Source organism: Thunnus albacares, chromosome 12 (assembly GCF_914725855.1).
Source record: "Thunnus albacares chromosome 12, fThuAlb1.1, whole genome shotgun sequence".
NCBI lineage: Eukaryota > Metazoa > Chordata > Actinopteri > Scombriformes > Scombridae > Thunnus > Thunnus albacares.
In genome coordinates this window covers 1,408,630-1,428,581 of record NC_058117.1, presented here as the reverse complement: position 1 = coordinate 1,428,581, position 19,952 = coordinate 1,408,630, and the positions used below count along the sequence as shown (strand labels likewise).

Genomic DNA, 19,952 nt, shown 5'->3' with positions numbered 1-19,952 from the left:
ATGACATACAACGATGGATTTTTTTTAAACATGTACTTTATGGTTTCTTTATTGTAAATGTCATGAAATACTGAAATGTCCTCATCTCACTGTCTGGTTGTGACGATCTAGGTTACACGTTTAGCTGAAAACATGAACCTTCATTATATAGGGGGACTGCATGTCCATTAGAAAAAATATAGATAAATTTACGTCTATGTAAATCCGTTATATCATAACACTTGACACATTCTTATTTTTACAAAGCAAAGTTAGAGGATGCTATGCATTAAAGAGTTATAGAAGACAAAACAAATGAATAGACAATTAATATTATATTTGAAACACCCCTCTCCATTTCAGAATGCTGTAGTCCAAGGCGCGCTCAGCGATTTGGCGCTAGAGTCTCCAGTGTACTGTAAGCTCCGAAGAGTTTTAGTGTTTTAGAGTTTGACTAGTTATAAATATATACTCATATGACATTAATGGACAATCATGTCTGAAGAGGAAAACAAGGTTTCCGATGAACTTTTTAAAGATGTCAAATTCTACGTGGTTGGGGACATTGACCAAAAGGTGAGGCTCTGATCGTTAGCTGCTTGCAGCTAGGTTTGTAGCATGCTAACTTGCTAGCACCATTGAATCTAAATGGGGTTTTTGTTGGACAAGCTAACTAGCTAGCTAACTGGCTTACATGCTACGTGAGAAACAAGTGAGCTTGCTCTGTAGCAAGCATTACCCTGCAGCTACTGATATTATGTCTCGTAGAGTTGTGTGTGAAACTGTGTTCATGAATCTCGTTGACTGTTATCAAAGGTATTTGAAGCTACTGAGCTTTGCACTTTTCATACAGCCTTTCAGTGTTCGCTGTGAGTTTCCTAGTTGCACAGATGGTTAGCTGCTAGCTTACAGCCTCCGGTTTATCTTGCTAAGCTAGTGATAAAGCTAGAGTTTGATAGTGTGCTGCTTCTAAGCCTTGGCCGTGGTACTGTTACTGTGCTGTTCTGTCGTGTGACGAAACACAGAGGTGCACAGGACTATGCTCAATGTTATTTAGCATCAACCTGTGACTACCTACAACTTGCTCGATTGTGCGCCCCTCACTGCGCATGTGTCGCCGCTGTGTCGCTCGTTGATGCTTGAGACCTGTGGCACAGTGCTGTACTTCCTGCCAAATAGTGATCCCTCGTCGCACCTCTTATTGAACTTGTTGATATTATGCAGAGGCGTTATATGCGCTGATGTGTCCCATTAAGACATTTCATTTTACTATAGATGAAATGCAAGATTGTTGTTAAGTGATACACCAACAACATTAACCTGGGTAGTGTCAACATGCAGTGCAGTAGTTGTTCATAGAGAAGTTACTAAGCTCAGCCCAACCTGAAACTCTGTTCCTGAAGTTAATGCATACAGTCATTTTTGGATTTATGTGAAACAGGCACAGTCACAAAAATATTATATTTGACTGTCTGGGGAAGCCCAGTCTGTTACAAGCAGTGTGAAGTCTTTTACATTTTTATCACAACACTGATGGTATCTGATCTAAATGGCACTGCATGGCTCTATTCTTCCAGCCCTCTTGTTTCATCTGCACTTGCAGAGGCACTGGACATTTCATTCTATGAATGCCTTGCTGAAATTCTGTGTAACACATACAGGTTTTTGCACTGAAGCAATGCCAGACTGTGTGAACATCACAGCAGTGGATTTGTGTAAAGCAGCTGCTGGATGCAGATTATCAGACTTTAAGCATAGTTTTACTGAGTATTGTTTTTTTTGTTGTTGTGTTTTTTCCCAATTGTATTGTTTTGTCCTTCATAATCCTGTAGTCTTTTCTTAATTTGACTGAACTTGTCACATAGACATGAGGTCATTACTAGATAAGTTTCTGTGATAATTCTGCCAGGCTGCATAGGGCTGAGCAATATGGACAAAATCAAACATCACAATATTTTTGACCAAATACCTCAATATGGATATTGCGACAGCATTGTAGGGATACTATTGGTGCCTTCACAAAATAATTACACAAAGAGATATTTGATAAATAATCATCAGTATTGTTGATATAATGACTAAGTGGGTAAAGTCAAATAATGGAACAGCTAGAACAGTCATGTAAGTTCACTTTACTGCCATGCAGCCTTTAAAACAAGGAAAAGACAATACTTATGCCCTATCATGATATTAAAATATCCAAAATCTAAGATCATGTCGAGTCTCATATCACAATATCAATATAATATCGATATATTGCCCAGCCCTACAGCTGCTGACAGTAATGAATCAATAAGACTTTATATGTTTGCTTTATGCTAATTTAGTACATTGCCAATCAACACTGCATTGTCTTGTGGTAAAAAGTGGAGCCAGGTTCTACTTTTTTGCGAACATACGATACCTCTGTTGTGACTGAGGAGGCTGTGTTTGTAATATTGGTCCAAACACACCCTAACTGTAGGAAGCTAGATGAAGTGCCACATCTTTGCTGTGGCACCCCTCACCTCCTCTAAACACCTGTCTAATGACTTATTGATTTCAAAATATTGCTCTGAACTGCCAGTCTGCACTACCGTAACATTTCAATGAATCCTCTGCTGATACCTCAGGTGGTGCAGCTGCTGAAAGCAGGAAAAGGCAAGGAGGTGTCCTACAATGCTCTGGCCACTCACATCATCGCAGAAGACGGGGACAACCCAGAGGTGGGCGAGTCTAGAGAGGTTTTTGACCTGCCTGTTGTCAAGGTAAGAGTTCTACCAGAGTATGTCGACACTTCACACAGGTTAGGCTTTAAGTCATTTTGTCCATTTCAAGTTTCATAACTTCATCAGGCTGTTTTTTTTTAAAAGCTTTTCATTAAACTTTGTTTTTTGAGACTCAGTATTCTTGGATCTCAAATTTCTCACTTGAATTCCCACCGACTTGCTTTCATGTGGAGATATGAAATGTTTTTTTATGAACTTAAAAGCAGAAAAACAGAATGTGTTGATAAGGTTATTCACAGCAGGTGGGGTTGATCATTTTAATGTGATTGAATGTGATTCTATTATTAACTTGAAGCTATTTGTAAGTAAATATCAAGCATTAACTTAGTGTTGTTCTGTTTTCCAGCCGTCCTGGGTGATCCTCTCAGTCCGATGTGGAGACCTGTTACCGTATCCTTCTATCATAACTGAAATGCTGTAATTTAAGCATGTTTTGAAAAAAAATGAACTGTTCCAGAAATCAAAGAAGGGTTTTGTTGGGTCAATTTGTGATGTGTTTCCTTAACTAATAACCCCACAGAGTGACTGGATTCTCCCCAGAGTCAGGACAGATATTCTTTGGGGTGACAGCTTGTCTTCCCAGGGTGAGTGTGTGTAATTCCTGGAATATCATGGGATTTACAGGGATATATTTCACTCAGAAGAGGTCAGGGACCTAGATCAATTCTGTAGTGATTTCATGGATTGTTATAAAAACTCCAGGAATGTTGTTTTTATGTTTTAAAAGACACAAGAAGTTCACCATATGTCTTATTGTATATTTGTTTTGTTTTTGTGTGTGCACAGCTTCCAGAAGATCTCAACACATTGTGGGCTTACATAACATTTTATGGAGGAGAATGTCAGCTTAACCTCAACAAAAAAGTCACCCATTTAGTGGTAAAAGAGCCAAAGGGGGTAAGTAGATGCTCTGTGTGTAGTCATCATAAGCCTCTTTCACACATGCTTCCCAGTAAATTACTGGGATAACCTTTCAGGTGCTGCTAATGATTTTCACTATTCACACATTCAGCTACATTCAGGATCATTTCTGTCTTGCACCTTTTCACACATGTCATGGCAATGCTGGAATAGATGAGGGGGGGGCAGTAGCTGCCCAACCAGAGCAGAGAGTATAATGTTATTTGTCAATGAATAAATGCTCCTGTGGTGGAGCTGCATGTCCTCCCGCTGAGCCCTGTTCATCAGCAGGAGTGCTTCATTACAAACCAGTTTGCTGTCTCTTCTCCATCAAATCTGACTCCCTGCATCTCTGTTTTCCATACGCCTGCTCACCACAACTTTGCTCTGTGCTCCAGGAGAGTGTTTAACATTATAGATCTGATTTGGATGGTGATATTAAAGATGAGATAATAATGTTAAACAGAACATGATGCTGTGATATTGACAGACTTTTAAAAGGGAGCCGTTGCTTGAATAGAGGAGACATTGCTATTTTTTTCTGTTGTTTAAATATTTTAAATAAATAAATACAATTTCACACTCTTTTGTAAATGTTTGTTCATTTCATATGTATTATTCAGAGTTTGAATAATCAGCTTGATGAGTGTGTCTCAGCATCTGACGGAGCTTTGAATAATCAATATGGCTTTATGAAAGCAATACCCTTAAAGTCACCTGACTGGACATTTACAAAAGGATTGTGAACATTTCATGCACAATATTTAAACATTGAAAAAATAGCAGTGTGTCCTCTATTCAGCAGAGTCTTGTGATTGGTTCATCAGACGGATGAAACCCTCCCTGCAATGTTACTGCTTTCATTCACAACATTTTCCCAGAAATGTTACTGGGTCTTGAGGCGGGAAACTGGCGGTACAGATTTTCCTGAATATTAATCGCTGATCCCATTCACACATGAACTGGGCCTTATGTATGATAGATGGACCAATCAGTCTCTATCTTAAAAACCAATCTCTATTCTCACACGGTCTATATGGTCCCTAATATAGATCAATGTTTATAATAGCACTGAATAACAAAACAGACTTCTAGATGAATGATGAATCAGCATTTTGTTTCCTAATAACTGAAACTATGTGTCAGTGCTGCTGTTAGTAGAGTTGTAGTGTAGTGTTAGTCCTTGTATTAAAGTTTTAATCTTGTGCTTTGACTTTTGTTTGTTCAGATGTCCTTTAGTTGACATTTGGATAACAGATTAGTTCAGAGCACTTCTTCATCTACATCCAGGTAGAAGTCAGTGTGTTGATGTCTCTCCATCACCTGACTCCTGGGTTGCCTCCATGTGTTTCTCTTTTTCTGTAAAACTTGACCCAGTTGTGTCTTCTTTACTTTCTCCTGGTTTTTCTTTCACCATTACATCCTGCAATTCTTCCTCACTTCTGTCTCCTCTATTCTGATTCCTTCACTCACTCTGAAAATGTAAAAAAAAAAAAACCTTTCCTTTTAAAGATCTGACAGAACATGACGCAGAACTTTAACTTTTCTGGTAGGAGAAACACTGCACATAACATGAAGACACATGTTTTTTAATGACTTTAACTTGTCAACAAGCCTTAATGTTGATTTCTCACACATTCTCACACTGTGTCAGATCTTATTTCATTGGAGCAGCCATGCACCAAGTGAACAGTCTTTATTCAAGTCAGTTTTTTTGTTATATTCTCGGGGCCATGCCTCGGTGCCAGAGGCATTATGTTTTCTCATGAACGTCACATCTCAGGAACGCCTTGAGGGAATTTCTTCAAATTTGGCACAAACGTCCAGGTGGACTCAAGGATGAACTGATTGGAATTTGATGGTCAAAGGTCAAGGTCACTGTGACCTCACAAAACACATTTTTGGCCATAACTTAAGAATTCATACACTAATTCTGACAAAATTTTACACAAATGTCTAATAAATGGATAAAATGATGAAGTGATGAGATTTTATATCCGAAAGGTCAAAGTTCAACTTCACTGTGACATCATAATATTCTGCAAAAACACTTTTTTGGTCCTTGGTCATTACAACGTCATAACTAAGAAGGGGAGATTGTGACTGTAATCTTGAAACTGTTGCTGTGCTGCAGAGTTGGAGATGTGTGTGTGAAGCATCCACGTTTTAGAATTTGTAGCTTCTTTGCAGAAACATCCATATGTGAAGTATCGTCTGCTGTCATGGCGACAACTTTGTGTTCTATCAGAATCAGCTTTATTGGCCAAACATGTGAACACATAGAAGGAAAATACACTTATAAATACAAATATAATCTGAGTCTAGACAGACATGGATGTAAACTGGAGGCATACAGCTGCAAGGTGGTATTTGTGTTTTTCCACAGCTTTTAACTTGTGTTAAGCAGTGTTAATGAATTAGATGAATGGATATGTTGAATATATGGCTGTAATTGTTCATCTTTGCGGGCTCCCCTAATCATATATTTTGTTTTTCCTTTAGGCCAAGTTTGAGTGTGCCCTCAAACACCCCGGCATCAAGATCATCACCCCAGACTGGATCACTGATTCTGTTAAAGGTAAGTGTTAGATTAGCTGACACTAGTCAATACTCCCAAAAATGACCATTGGCAATTCACCAGTTAAAATAAGGTAATGCCATCTTCATGCCAGCTTTGATACAATACTCACATACCCATATAAAGTTACTATAATGGGACTTCAATGTCATTTGTCTTAAAAGAGCCTGGACTGTCTACTGTTTGTGTTTCTATTCAATGGAAGCTCTTGGTGGTGACTTGTAATGTTAAAGTTTTACACGTTAACATCAGTAGTGGATAGGACACATGTAGCTCACACATATGTCATATGTTTCAATTGCTTTCTTCCACTTGTGGTTGAGCTTTGACCTACGGTATGATTACTGTATTTGACAGTGAAGTGGATCATGATAATGGACATTTTTCCTCACAAACACCTATAAATGTTTCAGATATTAGTATTCAACAGGATTTATGTGAGACCTGGCTGCTCCATTGTAAACCTGTGTCCAGTGGAGGCCTTATGACCACGGCTGTTGCAATAACAACTGTCACAACCACACTATATATATGTTTTTCCAACTGAATTTCATGCACATCAAAGACACTTTGTTCTAAAATGACCCTGTATTTGGGGGGCACTATGTAGCCCACTGGCCTCTCCCGAGCCCAGTCACTACAGAACTTTGCAATTTTGTCGTGTTTTGGAGCATCTGTTCTTCCTCTTCATTCAGGATCATACTCCAGTTCATGTCTTACAGCTGCACATATTACTCCAGCTAAAGATGGGGTGTACGGGAACTTGCATTATTCATGAGGTCGTATTGCAATTGGCTGGGGGTGAAGTTTGGGGCCACACCTCCAGCCAATCAGAGTAGGTGGTCATTAATAATGCAGGTTTCATGTAAATACTTTCAAAACAGCCTGCTGGAGGACAGAGGGGAATCTGTGCTGTAAGAATAGAATAGAATAGACTTAGAATAGAAAAAATATTGGATAGAAGTCTAATAATCTAGTCCTAGTTATTAGCCCTGACTTCTTTTTTTCACCTTTGAAAGACAAGAGCAGGAAGGATGAGGCGCTCTATCACCCTCGACTCACCTACGTGGAGCCCGAGGAAGAGGAGGAGAGTGAAGCAGAGTCATACGACCAGCACTCCCATTCAGATGGAAGCTACAGCCCGCGGCGCTCCCGGATGTCCAGCGGCGGCTCGTCCGGCGAGGAGTCCAGTCCCCGCAGACGACCGGGACCCAAAAAGCTGAACTCCATCTCCCCGACGTCCCCCCGTAAACCCGAGCGCCGCAGCGAGCGAATGTTCGACGACTCCGACGACGACTCCTCCACAGAGAAAGAGGGCACCAACCTCAACTGGACACCCGCAGAAGTCGTCACACCGACTCCTCCTATTGCAACGGGCACAGCCAGGCGGCGGGTCGGGCCACCCGGCAGCAAAGACCCGGTCTCATCTACAGGCAGCGGGCTGATCAACCTGTGCGCCACTGTTCCTCCAGTGCCCGGCGGTGGAGGAGCCATGCCAGCAGAGGCCCGCTCGGCTTCTGCTGCCATCACTCACACAACGCAGCAAGGTCAGTATGTTGACAGTTAATAACCCTCTTCTTTCTATCTCCATTAGACCTTTACACTGTGTGGTAGCCTCAGTCTGTGTCACAACATGATCTCAATTTTGGTCCGATTTTGTGATGAGTATCTGATGAAATGTAGTGCTATGATGGAAATAGAAAAAAATGCAAGTAGGGAAGTGTCATCCTCTTGGAAAAATGCAGTAAAACTTGGCCATTTGTTGGCGTAATTAACTTCATCTAAAATGATGCTGACCATGTCATGTCAGCCAGTGTATTCTGCTTTTATGCTGTATTCTCATTGGTTGCTATGTAGGTGTGGATTGTAGCAGCAGACACATTGTTAGAATGTGTCAGAATTTTGATGCAGGCTGTGTTTGGTCCTCCATTGGTGGACGTGTGTCACTGTGCAGTCTGAGAATGAAAAGGTTTCATCATGTTTCTGAGACTATCCAAAATCACTAAGTGTATATGGACCTTAAGGAAGACAAATTCACATCAAATCAAAGTAGATCAGAACATTGATAAGTTCTTTTTGAACTTTATGTTGTTAATTTAGAGATTGTTTTTCTTCAAAATGTTTTCAGGTCAATGTTCAACCTATGAGAGCTCATATTAAAACCCTAAGGAACTGAGTGACATAGGGCTAGGTAATGTCAATGAGTGGATGCATTAGTCAAGAAGCTCCTGAGTCCACTTGCATTTTGTCAATGGAATCACTGTATACAGAGACTCTGACTGTTTGGAACACAGTTGATGAACATGCATGTAGAACATGAGATTGTACTGTAACTGGGCGGGGGCATCTAATATTTTTCATAATTGTTGGGAGGCTTTAATGAATAAAGATCCATCAGTAATAATGTTTAGTCAATGCATCAGTGTGAAGTATCCACTCTGAGTCCACTGAACATGCTGAATCATTTATTCTCTTTACTGTCTCTGATTGGATTAGCAATATTAGACTTTTCTATGATTTTTCCACCATGAGGTACATCATTTGTATTTAAGTTGTCCATTTTGGTTTCCAGAACACAATGCAGATTGATACACCTTTAGGAAATATTTTTAATTTTATATGCACTTAATTTTACTGTGAATAGTTAGATCTGTAACCACACCATGTTCATTGATTTTGCTCTTTAGGTGTATCAGTTCCAGAGGGCATCCCTGGCTGGAGCCCAGCTGCTAGAACCCTCCGCAACATCACCAACAACTCTGACATGCAGCCAGCCAATCGACCTGCCAATGTAGCACATGTAAGAAATCCTAACGCTTCTTCTTAGAAAGTTCTAAGAATTTATTTCCATATTTACTTTCAGGCAATTTAACCTGTAGAAGAGCAAGGCCTGGTTATCATGGTAACCACTGTAAAATGATTGAAAGTGGACTAGTTTGACATTTGACTTTATTGTTCTTTGTCCTCCTCTGTCACAGATCATCCAGAATCTGACAGCCAATCAGACGAAGCCATTGGAGCAACAGACCAATCAGAGCCATACTCAAACCCCCAACAGTACCAATCCTCTGATGTTCAATCAGTCTAAACTGGCAGGGCAGCCCCTCACAGCAGAGCAGCAGCAACAGTTACTGCAACAGCAACAACAGTCACACCAGGCTGCCCAGCAACAACACCAACAGTTACCACAGCAGCCACAACATCCCATGATGCACCTGCAGCAGCAGCAGCAGCAGCAGCAGCAGCAGCAGCAGCATCAGATGATGCAGTTACATCACCAACAGCAACAACATCAACAGCAACAGTCACAGGTTGCACAACAGCAAGCGTTCCCACAGTTGCCCCAGCAGCAGCAGCAGCAGTTCCTGCAACAACAGCAGCAAATGCACCAACAGCAGATGTTTTCGCAGCAGCAGCAGCAACAACAACAACAACAACAACAACAACAGCAGCAGCATGTGTTCTCCCCGCAGCAGCTGCGACCCCAGCAGCTCCTACGGCCTGGTCTACAGCAGCTGCAGCAGCAACAGCAACTGCAGCAACAGCTGCAGCAGTTCCAACAGCAGCAGCGCATGCAGATGTTACAGCAACAGCAGCAACAACAAAATCAGCAGCAGTTACACCAACAGCATCTGCAGCAGCAGCAGCAGCAGCAGCAGCAGCATTTCTTACAACAGCAGCAACACATGCAGCAGATGCAGCAGCAACAACACCTGCAGAATCAGCAGCAGCAGCAGCAGCAGGCTCTGCAGCATCAGAACCAGCAGGCCATGCAGCAGCAGCAACATCAGCAGCAGCAGACCACACTGCCACCTCAGCTCCAGCAGCCTCCTCAGATCTCCCAGCTGTTCGGACATGAGCCGGGACAAGAAAGTGAGTATAAGAGTCAGCAGGGAAGGTTGTCATGGTCACACTATGACTGTGGATTTAACAATGTTCATCTGAGAGTAGATACAACACAAGCAAGGATCTAGTCAGGAGAGAACAACGCCAGTTAGTGTCATAAAGCTAAGTTGGAGTGATAGGATGTGGTGGTGGTACCAGGCGCCTTTCATTGGCAGAGCGTAGTGAGAGGGAGGGAGTGTAGAGTTCAGGTAGGCGGCAGCTGTTTTAATTGCATTACATTAGTGGAAGAACACAGGAGCTCAGAAGACAGACTTTAGGTGTTTGTGTGGGACTGATACTGCATTCAGACAGACAGTGGTTAAACATATCCCACCCTCTTCTGTTCAGGGCGGCTGCTTTGCTGAACAAGTATTTCTATCAGGAATGGAAATGAATCGAATGATTCCGACAATAAACTTTAATTTAACAAGAGAAGGGATGATAGAGGGAGATAAGTGTGCACCTGTGGGTGAGAGAGGACAGAACGAGAGGTGAAACTGAAACATCACTTTTATTTGGTAGATATTTGATGCAAGTCTTTGCTTTGTCAGAGAAGTGTATGCAACTACACTGAAGTGCCAACCAGAGTGACAGCTGTTTCAACAGTTGAGTCTGAGGCAGGTTGCATCATCAGGTTTTAACTTTTCTACACTCCAGAGACCACTTTGGAGAAAAGGTTTTTATTGGATGTGATAAATGGTGGCCCAGTGTTGATGGGGAGAAAAAGAAGCAAGTTGAACCTCTTCAGTGTGGGGTTCATCCCATTTGATAATAAGAACCGGTCTGAGAAGGTTTTGTTACACTGTGTTATTTTTGAACCTTCATTTCACTGATTTAAAACTTCTCTCTATTGTAATCCTCAGTTCCACAAGACGGCTTCCTACTGGGCTGTGTGTTTGCTGTTGCTGACTACCCAGAACAGATGGCTGACAAACAACTGCTGGCCACATGGAAGCGGGTAAGACAGTCACTCAGTCCAAGCAAGAAGATCAGAGCCTCCCTTTAGAAGTGATACATGATTAAAAGCTTATGTTGTGAGTGGTGAATCATTACATATTCCACATGTATTTCAAAGAAGATGCAGAAAGAGCACTTAGCATCAAAGATGGAGCCAAAGTGGTAAATGATGTTGTGGATTAGTTGGTTTTAACTCAAGTCCTCCTGCAGGTGATCCAGGCTTGTGGAGGTGCTGTGGACCCTGCCCTGACCAGCCGCTGCACACACCTGCTCTGTGAGAGTCAGGTCAGCAACATGTATGTACAGGTAAGGATGTGTGTGTGTGGCCGTGTGAGTCGGAAAGATCTTTTTATGTAAGTATCTTTCTGCAAACACAAATCAGACATCATGTAACAGAGAGAGACAATGTAGACGATAACAAGATGACAAATGAAATACTATGCAAATCCTGCATAGTATGTCTTAAACATATTGATAGGAGAAGAGGTTAACTACTCACCCTAACTGCACCATGCATGATGAATGTCAAGCTATTCTGTTGCTTTATTCAGTTTAGTTTGACTCATTTTGATTCAGTTAGCTAAAAACATGTGATGTTTGTCAGTGTATTGAGGTGTGTTGTGGTGGTGTTTTCTCTACCAGGCCCTCAGAGAAGGGAAACGCTGTGTAACAGCCCACTGGCTCAACACTGTACTGAAGAGAAAGAGGATGGTTCCTCCTCATCGAACGTTACATCTGCCCTTTGCCTTCCCTCCTGGAGCCAAACCTTGCTCACAACATGTAGGTCCAGCAGCTACTGTTTTGTTTGTGTGGGTACTTATAGTATGAACCAGTATTTCCATTCATATGTCAAGCAAATGCCCTTTTTCCCTTTTGCCTTTTTTTTTTGCCTTTTCCAGCTTCTTTAAGCAGGTTAAAGTCTTGGAGAGATTGGGAATTTGTAGGAAAAGCTTCACAAGGAGGTGTACTGCTCAGAATCCTGAACACTTCAATCTCACCCTCATGTGAAAGGATGATATTCAATTTCAATTTAGTTCAGTTTAGACTTTATTCAGAACACAGCACAGTAAAATACAATGAAAAGTAAATGAAATACACAAAGGAGAGATAATACTCCTTCATGTGGGGCAGCAGTGGTTTGCAAACCTTCCAGGCGGGTGAAACTGCAGTCATCATTTCACCAAACTGAACACACTCCTGTGCATGCAGTACCAGTCACAAGTTTGGACAGACTTTCTCATTGAAGAGAATGAAAAGTTGTGTCCAAACTTTTGACTGGTGCTGTAGCTGCACTTTGAGATTCTGTCCCATCAAATTCAGAACAGAAACAGTGACAAGGCCCACCCTCCCTGAGAATATGACCTTTATATTGTATTCCTCTGACATGTTTCTGATGTCTGTCTGTCTGCTGTGGTGCTCTCTGCCCTCAGATTATATCAGTGACTGGCTTTGTGGATGCTGACAGGGATGACCTGAAGTTGATGGCCTACCTGGCTGGTGCCAGATACACTGGATATCTGTGTCGCAGCAACACTGTCCTCATCTGTAAAGAGTAAGAAAGGCCTCAATGAGTGCTGAATAGCAGGCTCTGCTGTGAGGAATCAAAGTGTCATCATATGTAGTAAAGCAGAGTTATTTCAGGCAAATGAGATATTAACATTACACTACCCTTCTTTCATTTACTGTATAGTTGCTTTGGAAACAAACACTAATTTGTGAGATGAGGGGGAAGAGGTCTTGAGAATTAGGAAGCTCATCCACTCACTATGGACCAATGGCACCTAGTGATCCAGTATTGGTGACGTGCTTGTCTTGCTGATTTCCCATCTAGACCGAGTGGGCTCAAGTATGAGAAGGCCAAGGAGTGGAAGATCCCGTGTGTGAACGCCCAGTGGCTGTGTGATATACTGCTGGGTAACTTTGAAGCACTGAGACAGATTCAGCACAGCAGATACTCCATCTATACTCACCCTGAACCACTGGTGCCTAACCCACAGCTGGTCCAGAACCTGCTGGGTACGTACAGCTGGAAACACCACACTCATCTCTGCTTGGATAGTAGCTTTTATTACACACAACAAGTATTATAGAAACATGCAGTGTATGTGTGTTTGTAGGAGCTACCTTCAGCTTGACATTATATTTAAAGAATATTTGAACATTATATTAACATCAGTATTTGAAAGAACAGATGTTGAACATGTGCACATGTCCTGACTTTGGCTTCTGTACTTCTTCGTAGCTGCTTGGAGAGCACCAATCAAAGTATCTCCAGAAGCTTTAGCGGTGAGCATTTATTGATTCTACTACTCTTATTGATACTCTGCATCAGTCTGCTTCTTTAATGATACTCTTACTGTACTAAAGTATTGCTCTTTAACAGGATTGGAATAAATCAGTGTTGTTTTGGGAGCAGCAACCAGTAATGTTTACCTCAGAAAGTCACTCTATAAAGTCAATATCTTTTTGCTTTGGACAAACTAAGCTAAACAGTCAGGCTACATACAGACAGCTTTCCTTTGAGTTAGTTCCTAACAGTTCACTATCAGCCTACCCAGCGTGCTGTGGCTGTGTTGATGGGAGACTGTGGACAAAGCAGATGAAAATATCACTTCCCTAGTCACAGCCCCTGTTTGATGAGATGAACGCCACAGTGTGCCTTCTTGTTTTCTATATGCTGTGTTGCCATTAGTCAGCTGTTTGTCTTTCATTCTATCTACATACAGGAGTAGAGGAAGTGTTCTGTTAGTGAACATTCATGTTTCTTCATTGAAGGATTATTGAAAAAAGCGTCAAATTCCTATTAAATATCTGTATACCAGCTTTTAAAAATCAATGCCATTTGAATTCAACAAGACAAACTATTTTGTACACAACACATGTACTATATATATACACAGTGGCAAGATTTCACATGTTTATTGTAGAAGAAGACAGTTTACAGTAAGTGTATATCGGGCTAATTGGAGCCTGGAGACGACTAATTGAACATGTGGAAAGCTTGAGGTTGTCTCCACATATATAACAGTGTGTTTTGTGTATATAGGGTTGGCCATGTGAGAATAGACCTGATGTCATCTGTTGTTAAAACCTGCTCAGTCAGGCACCAAACAGCCATCATTTACTCACACTGATGTGTAGAATATTGAAGATACTAGATCACATGTACTGTCAGTGAAGTGTTTCAAACCCAGCTGCTGTGTGGGCTGATGGGTTTCTCTCTCTCTCTCTCTCTGGTTGTGTTGTTTAGAGTCTGCAGCTGCTCCAGAAGCAGAAGCTGACTGACTCCACTAACCAGCCTGCTAACAAGAAGGCCAGGTGAGCACATCTGGATACACGACCAAAACGTCAGCTGTCCAGATTATTCTATAATGATGATGATGATGATGATGTGGGTTTTGTGTGTGTGTGCAGACTGGAGGAGATCCAGTCTCCCAGTAAGAAGCTTCCTCCAGAGTCCACTCCTCGAGTCATGTTCACAGGGTTCGAGCCCACACAAGTACAGCTGTACACAAAGGTAAAGTCAACCTGCTGGAACCTCTCACATGCATCCTCATGTCTTTACTGGGATCCGTATCTGTATCAGCCAGGTGAAATTACAAGTTCACAGAATCATTTTTGACTTATTTTTATATCAACATCACCCCCTTTTCTCTTCCTGTAAATGGTTCTATTTTTATCCAATCAAATGTGAATCAGGATGACTCGCTAAAGCTGCATATCATTGGTCAGACGTGTGTGTCAGGTCTTCTTCATGTGGTCAAGGTCGAACTTCTGTTTGAATGTTTTCAACCTGGACAGAGAATGTCTTACCTTTCTGATTTGAACACGTTTGAACACAGAATCACAAGAGCAGCTTCTCCTCTGTCGTCTGTCTTCCAGAGGTTACACGCTTTAGGTGGAGAGATAGCGGACGGGAGTCAGAAAGTCACTCACCTGGTGGCCAGTAAGGTGACTCGCACCGTCAAGTTCCTCACCGCCATGTCTGTGGTCAAACACATCGTCACCCCAGACTGGCTGGAAGAGAGCTGGAGGAGCCAGAAGTTTGTGGGTATGTGTGTGTTGGCAGGAGTTATTAGCTTAGTTACAGTTGAGACCGTCCTCTTCTTCTCCTCCTGTGTGTTGACATCTGTCCTTACTTTCTTTTGTTGTCAAAAGATGAGCAGAGCTACATTCTAAGGGATGCAGAGGCTGAGGTGTTGTTTGCTTTCAGTCTGGAGGAGTCACTAAAGAGAGCCCACAGTGCACCGCTCTTCAAGGTTAGACACACACACACACACACACACACACACACACACACTCCATCAGAATTACAAATGCATAGCAAACATTTCCTGCTGGAAGAATGATTCTGACGAGAACACATGGGAAATCTGTGATGAACATATTTCTCTGGCTACCTGTCCCTCACTCTGTGTGTGTGTGTGTGTGTGTGTGTGTGTGTCATGTGATGGGTGAGCAGGGGAAGTACTTCTACCTCACCCCTGGGATCTGCCCCAGCCTCAGCACCATGAAGTCCATCCTTGAGAGTGCTGGAGGGAAGCTGCTGGCCAAACAGCCCTCCTACAGAAAGATCATGGAGCATAAACAGAACAAGGTGAGTGATAGCTGTAATTCTTCAATGCACTTTCCACTAGTGGTGCGACGGATCGTAGTTGATCCGTACCGATGCCCCCCCCCCACGGTTCAGCACGTGTGTGAACTGCAGTTTAATGTAAAATTGAATGTAAGACAAAGTAAACAAACTGCTGTAAGTACAAGTCATGGACAGACAGCATGTGGCAGCATCTCACAGGCACAGTGACACCTGCAGGTAATGTGCTGCAGCTGAGCAGCTGATTAGCATCTAGCTGCTAACTGACGGTAGCAGTGAATGTTTGTTTGGAGGCTCATTCAACAAGCTGCAGGACAAGACGTGTGTTGTTAAGTTATCATCGAGTTTTGATGATGTGTTTCATTCACTACCATGTTTAAAAGACCAAAGTATCAGGCCTCATAGTGCTATTTCATTTAACAATGGAGCATTGAATAATATATATATATATATATATATATATATATATATATATATATATATATATATATTTTATTTAAACATCTTGAATGTTGATTTCATTTGAGACCATGGGCAAAAGTTCCTCCTTTTTTTTTTTTTGCTGATCTGAATAAAGATCTGATCCGTGACTTAAATCCGTGATACGATCCAAACCGTGAGTTTTGTGATCCGTTGCACCCCTACTTTCCACTCAGCAAAAATCCTAATATGAATATGAGATGAAATCTATCATGTGATGATTTATTGTTTATTTCACACTCTTTACGGCTCATCATTTGGAGTCTGTCTATCTTTGGATTCATTCTCTTCTCTTTACTCGTGAAGCTTTTATTGCATCTACAGTCTGCTGTCCTGCCCGCGCTGACAAAGTAGCCACACACTGACTAGAAATGACAGCAAAATGCAGACGACACTGTATTTATTGATGTTATTTACCAAATGTTTGTGCACTTGTTTCATTTCAGCTCAGTGTGAGAGTCTCTATGGTTCACTGTAGTGAACCAGCTGAAGTTGACTTACTTTACGTTACTGTAAGTGCACTAAAAGCTCTGCTAGTAAAAGGCCAAGAAGAGTTTAAAGGATTGATGGGGCGGCTGTAGCTCAGGAGGTAGAGTGGGTCGTCCACTAATCGGAAGATCGGTGGTTCGATTCCCGGCTCCTCCAGTCCACATGCCGATGTGTCCTTGGGCAAGATACTTAACCCCAAAATTGCTCCTGATGGCTGAACCATCAGTGTATGAATGTGTGTGAATGGTTAGCTTTCTCTGATGGGCAGGTTGGGACCTTGCATGGTAGCCCCTGTACCCATTCAACTTATGAATGTGTGTGAATGGGTGAATGTGATTCGTAGTGTAAAAAGCGCTTTGAGTGGTTGGAAGACTAGAAAGGCGCTATACAAGTACATTGTATATTCATTTACCATTTACAACAGAGCGGTGACTAACTATATATTCATTACATGGGGATATGAAATGACCTATATCCCAGTATGAGGTTTCGGTCATTTGGCCCAGCTCTATTAATATTTCTCTATATATAGCACACTGCAGCAAGCAACTCCACTGCTGACGTCCTGGTTGGCAAAATACACAGATTGACTGAACTCTTAACTCTCTCACTAGAGTAGCAGAGAACAAAACAGTCAGCTAACCGCTGCTGATCATGGCTCTCACCAGTGAAATGACAAAGGTCACAGTGGCAGGTCATATCAGTCTGTAATGAATGTTAACTCTGTGAGTGACCTCAGGACAACATGTAACATGACTGAACTCCAAAGACCAACCTTGGTTCTGTAGCATCACTGCTTTCTACAACAGAGTGAGACGTCTTGTCTCTAGTGGATCACGTCACGTCAGTTAAACTTTCATTCATATCATATCAATAATTGAAGCTGATCAGTTTGTTTATTTGGATCAAAGTCAGTAACTTCCAGCTGTTATTTCAGACTGCAGACTGAAATATCTTCTGCAGACTGTTTTGGCACATTCCTCATGTTAAAGCACCAGATAATAATGAGGTGGACAAAACACAGCAAAGAAAAAAATCAGCATTTGATCAACTTTATTTTAGCTGATATAGATTTGTCCCGGATCAGTCCTGATCATCTCAGTAAATCTCTAATCAATACACAGAGAAAACTGAAGTGTCAGAAACCAAATCACAGATCAGCTGTGCATGAAGTGGATAAAGATATAAAAAGCTGGTTTAGAGGCGTTTCTGTGTTCCTGTATATGTGGCATCAAACCAACGATGACCTCATCCTACTAGAAGTATTGTGTGTGTGTGTGTGTGTGTGTGTATCTTATTCCTCAGCTGTTGTCCAAAACTATTAAAAACATGTTGTTTTGTCTACATTGTACATTGTAGATAACTTTGCTTGTGATATGTAGCACAATAAACTAGTGAAGCTCTGTAAATGATTACACAGATCTACTCTCTGGAGACTGAAAACATGATGGCTGGTTTTATTCTTATGAAACAAACTAAGAGACCAACGTCTTCATGATGAAGGAACAGTGTGGCTCACTGACATGTTTTGAATAGTTTTGAACAACAGCAGAGGAATAAGACATATACTCACAGTACCTGTTAGTAGCTCAGTTCATTGTTGGTTTAAAAATGATAAAAATATAGAAAGTTACCAGCCATATCCATCCATCCATCCATCCAACTTCTTCAAGTCAGTGAGAACAATCAGACATGCTGAGGCAGCAGTATGTACAGACAGTCACCTGCTGTTATATGATTTATTGACTAAGTATGAACTACATGTTGGTGTTTTGTTGCAGAACCTTCCAGAGATCATCTTAATTTCCTGTGACAATGATCTACACCTGTGTAGAGAATACTTCCTGAAAAACATTGGTAAGACACACACACACACACACACACACACACACACACACACACACACACACACACACACACACACACACACACACACACACACAGAGTCTTGTCATGTGTTCCTGAGTGATGAGAGTATAACATGTTGTTGTGATGTGTGTGTGTGTGTCATTCAGATGTCCACAACGCTGAGTTCATCCTGACAGGAGTTCTCACCCAGAAGCTGGATTACGACTCATATCCTTTTTATACAAAGAGACAAAGACAGGGAAATACAACTGATGGACCTTCTACCTACTTTTAGACACATGAGTCACACATGTGACAAATACTAGAAAGAGGAATATCGTTAAACAAATAAAGTATTGAATGTCATATTTCATGTCATATTTAATCAATCTGTTTCCATCACGTCAAAGGATGATACTCATCACTCTGATGTGATGTTTTTACCTTCAGCATTGTTAGCAGCAGCCCTGCATCACACCTGTGTGTACAGACATCACTGTAGTACTGTTCTACTGGTGTATGTAGATGACATCATCATTTCTTCATTAGAAATTTAAAGGTGTGATTTTTTTCAATTTGAACGTTTGATACAAATTTATTTGTATTATGACAATTTCATACTTGCATTATCAATGACTTCATGAAACTGAACATTAATCAGCCCAAAACGTTTTTCACCTCAGACTCTGTCTAGAAGAGAAAGAACATATGATGGATGAGAGCTCATCTGATAGCCGCATGCTAGCGCAGCACCAGAGACACATGACTATTTAAATGAAATGAAATAAATGACATTCAATACTTTAGATTAAAAGCTGCTTTAGTCTTTAGTCTTTTAGTTTTTCATTCTTCTCCTGTAATGAATCAGTCCACTCTTTTAGTTGTGTTACTGCACTACTGCAGGTAGAGATACACGGTGTCCACAGTGATGCATTACTCACTCAAACTGCTTTCATGTTCATACAAACTGATTTTGAAAGCAAAAATGAAGAAAGCAGTACAGTAAGTATGTCCACTGATATGTACTCAGTTTCCTTGACAGTCACACGTATAAATTCACTTGATGGTGAAGCAATGACGACATGAAGAAGAGGAGCAGGAGGAACAAATCAGGAAGAGCAACCTGTGTACAGTCCAACCACACTGACTTTTCTATGTTTTTATTCCTGTGCATAGATATCCAGTCTTTTGTAGCTTTTTGTTACATGTTTGAGAATAAATAAATGGATGTTATTTTTGTGAAATGAATGTTTAAATTATGGATGATTTTAACCTTTTTCCTCTTGTTAAAATAGAATGTGTAAAGGCCTCAGCTTGAACACACTGCTTTTTGGAATAAAAACTTGTAAATGTATCTGCAGACTGTCTCTTTGATCATGTTGTGGGTTAAAAACTTTCTCTGCCAACCAGAAGAAGAAGCACCAGCATGATACACATCTTCAGCCTCATGGAAGAAACTTTATCTAAATCACTC

General features: G+C 41.3%; 1 protein-coding gene across 1 annotated transcript; it reads left to right on the top strand.

Moving 5' to 3' along the window:
* The first annotated feature begins 347 nt into the window (after window positions 1–347).
* On the top strand, window positions 348–19,832 carry paxip1 (PAX interacting (with transcription-activation domain) protein 1). The gene is made up of 23 exons (XM_044368684.1): window positions 348–555; window positions 2,592–2,726; window positions 3,094–3,137; window positions 3,268–3,331; window positions 3,534–3,644; window positions 6,150–6,225; window positions 7,245–7,772; window positions 8,913–9,025; window positions 9,204–10,098; window positions 10,974–11,068; window positions 11,278–11,373; window positions 11,710–11,847; window positions 12,498–12,619; window positions 12,899–13,083; window positions 13,310–13,353; window positions 14,318–14,385; window positions 14,482–14,584; window positions 14,950–15,118; window positions 15,226–15,326; window positions 15,530–15,664; window positions 18,412–18,487; window positions 18,646–18,706; window positions 19,527–19,832. Exons 1-23 carry the CDS (start codon window positions 475–477, stop codon window positions 19,540–19,542), a joined length of 3,456 nt encoding a protein of 1,151 aa, XP_044224619.1. The 5' UTR covers window positions 348–474; the 3' UTR covers window positions 19,543–19,832.
* The last annotated feature ends 120 nt before the right edge of the window (window positions 19,833–19,952 follow it).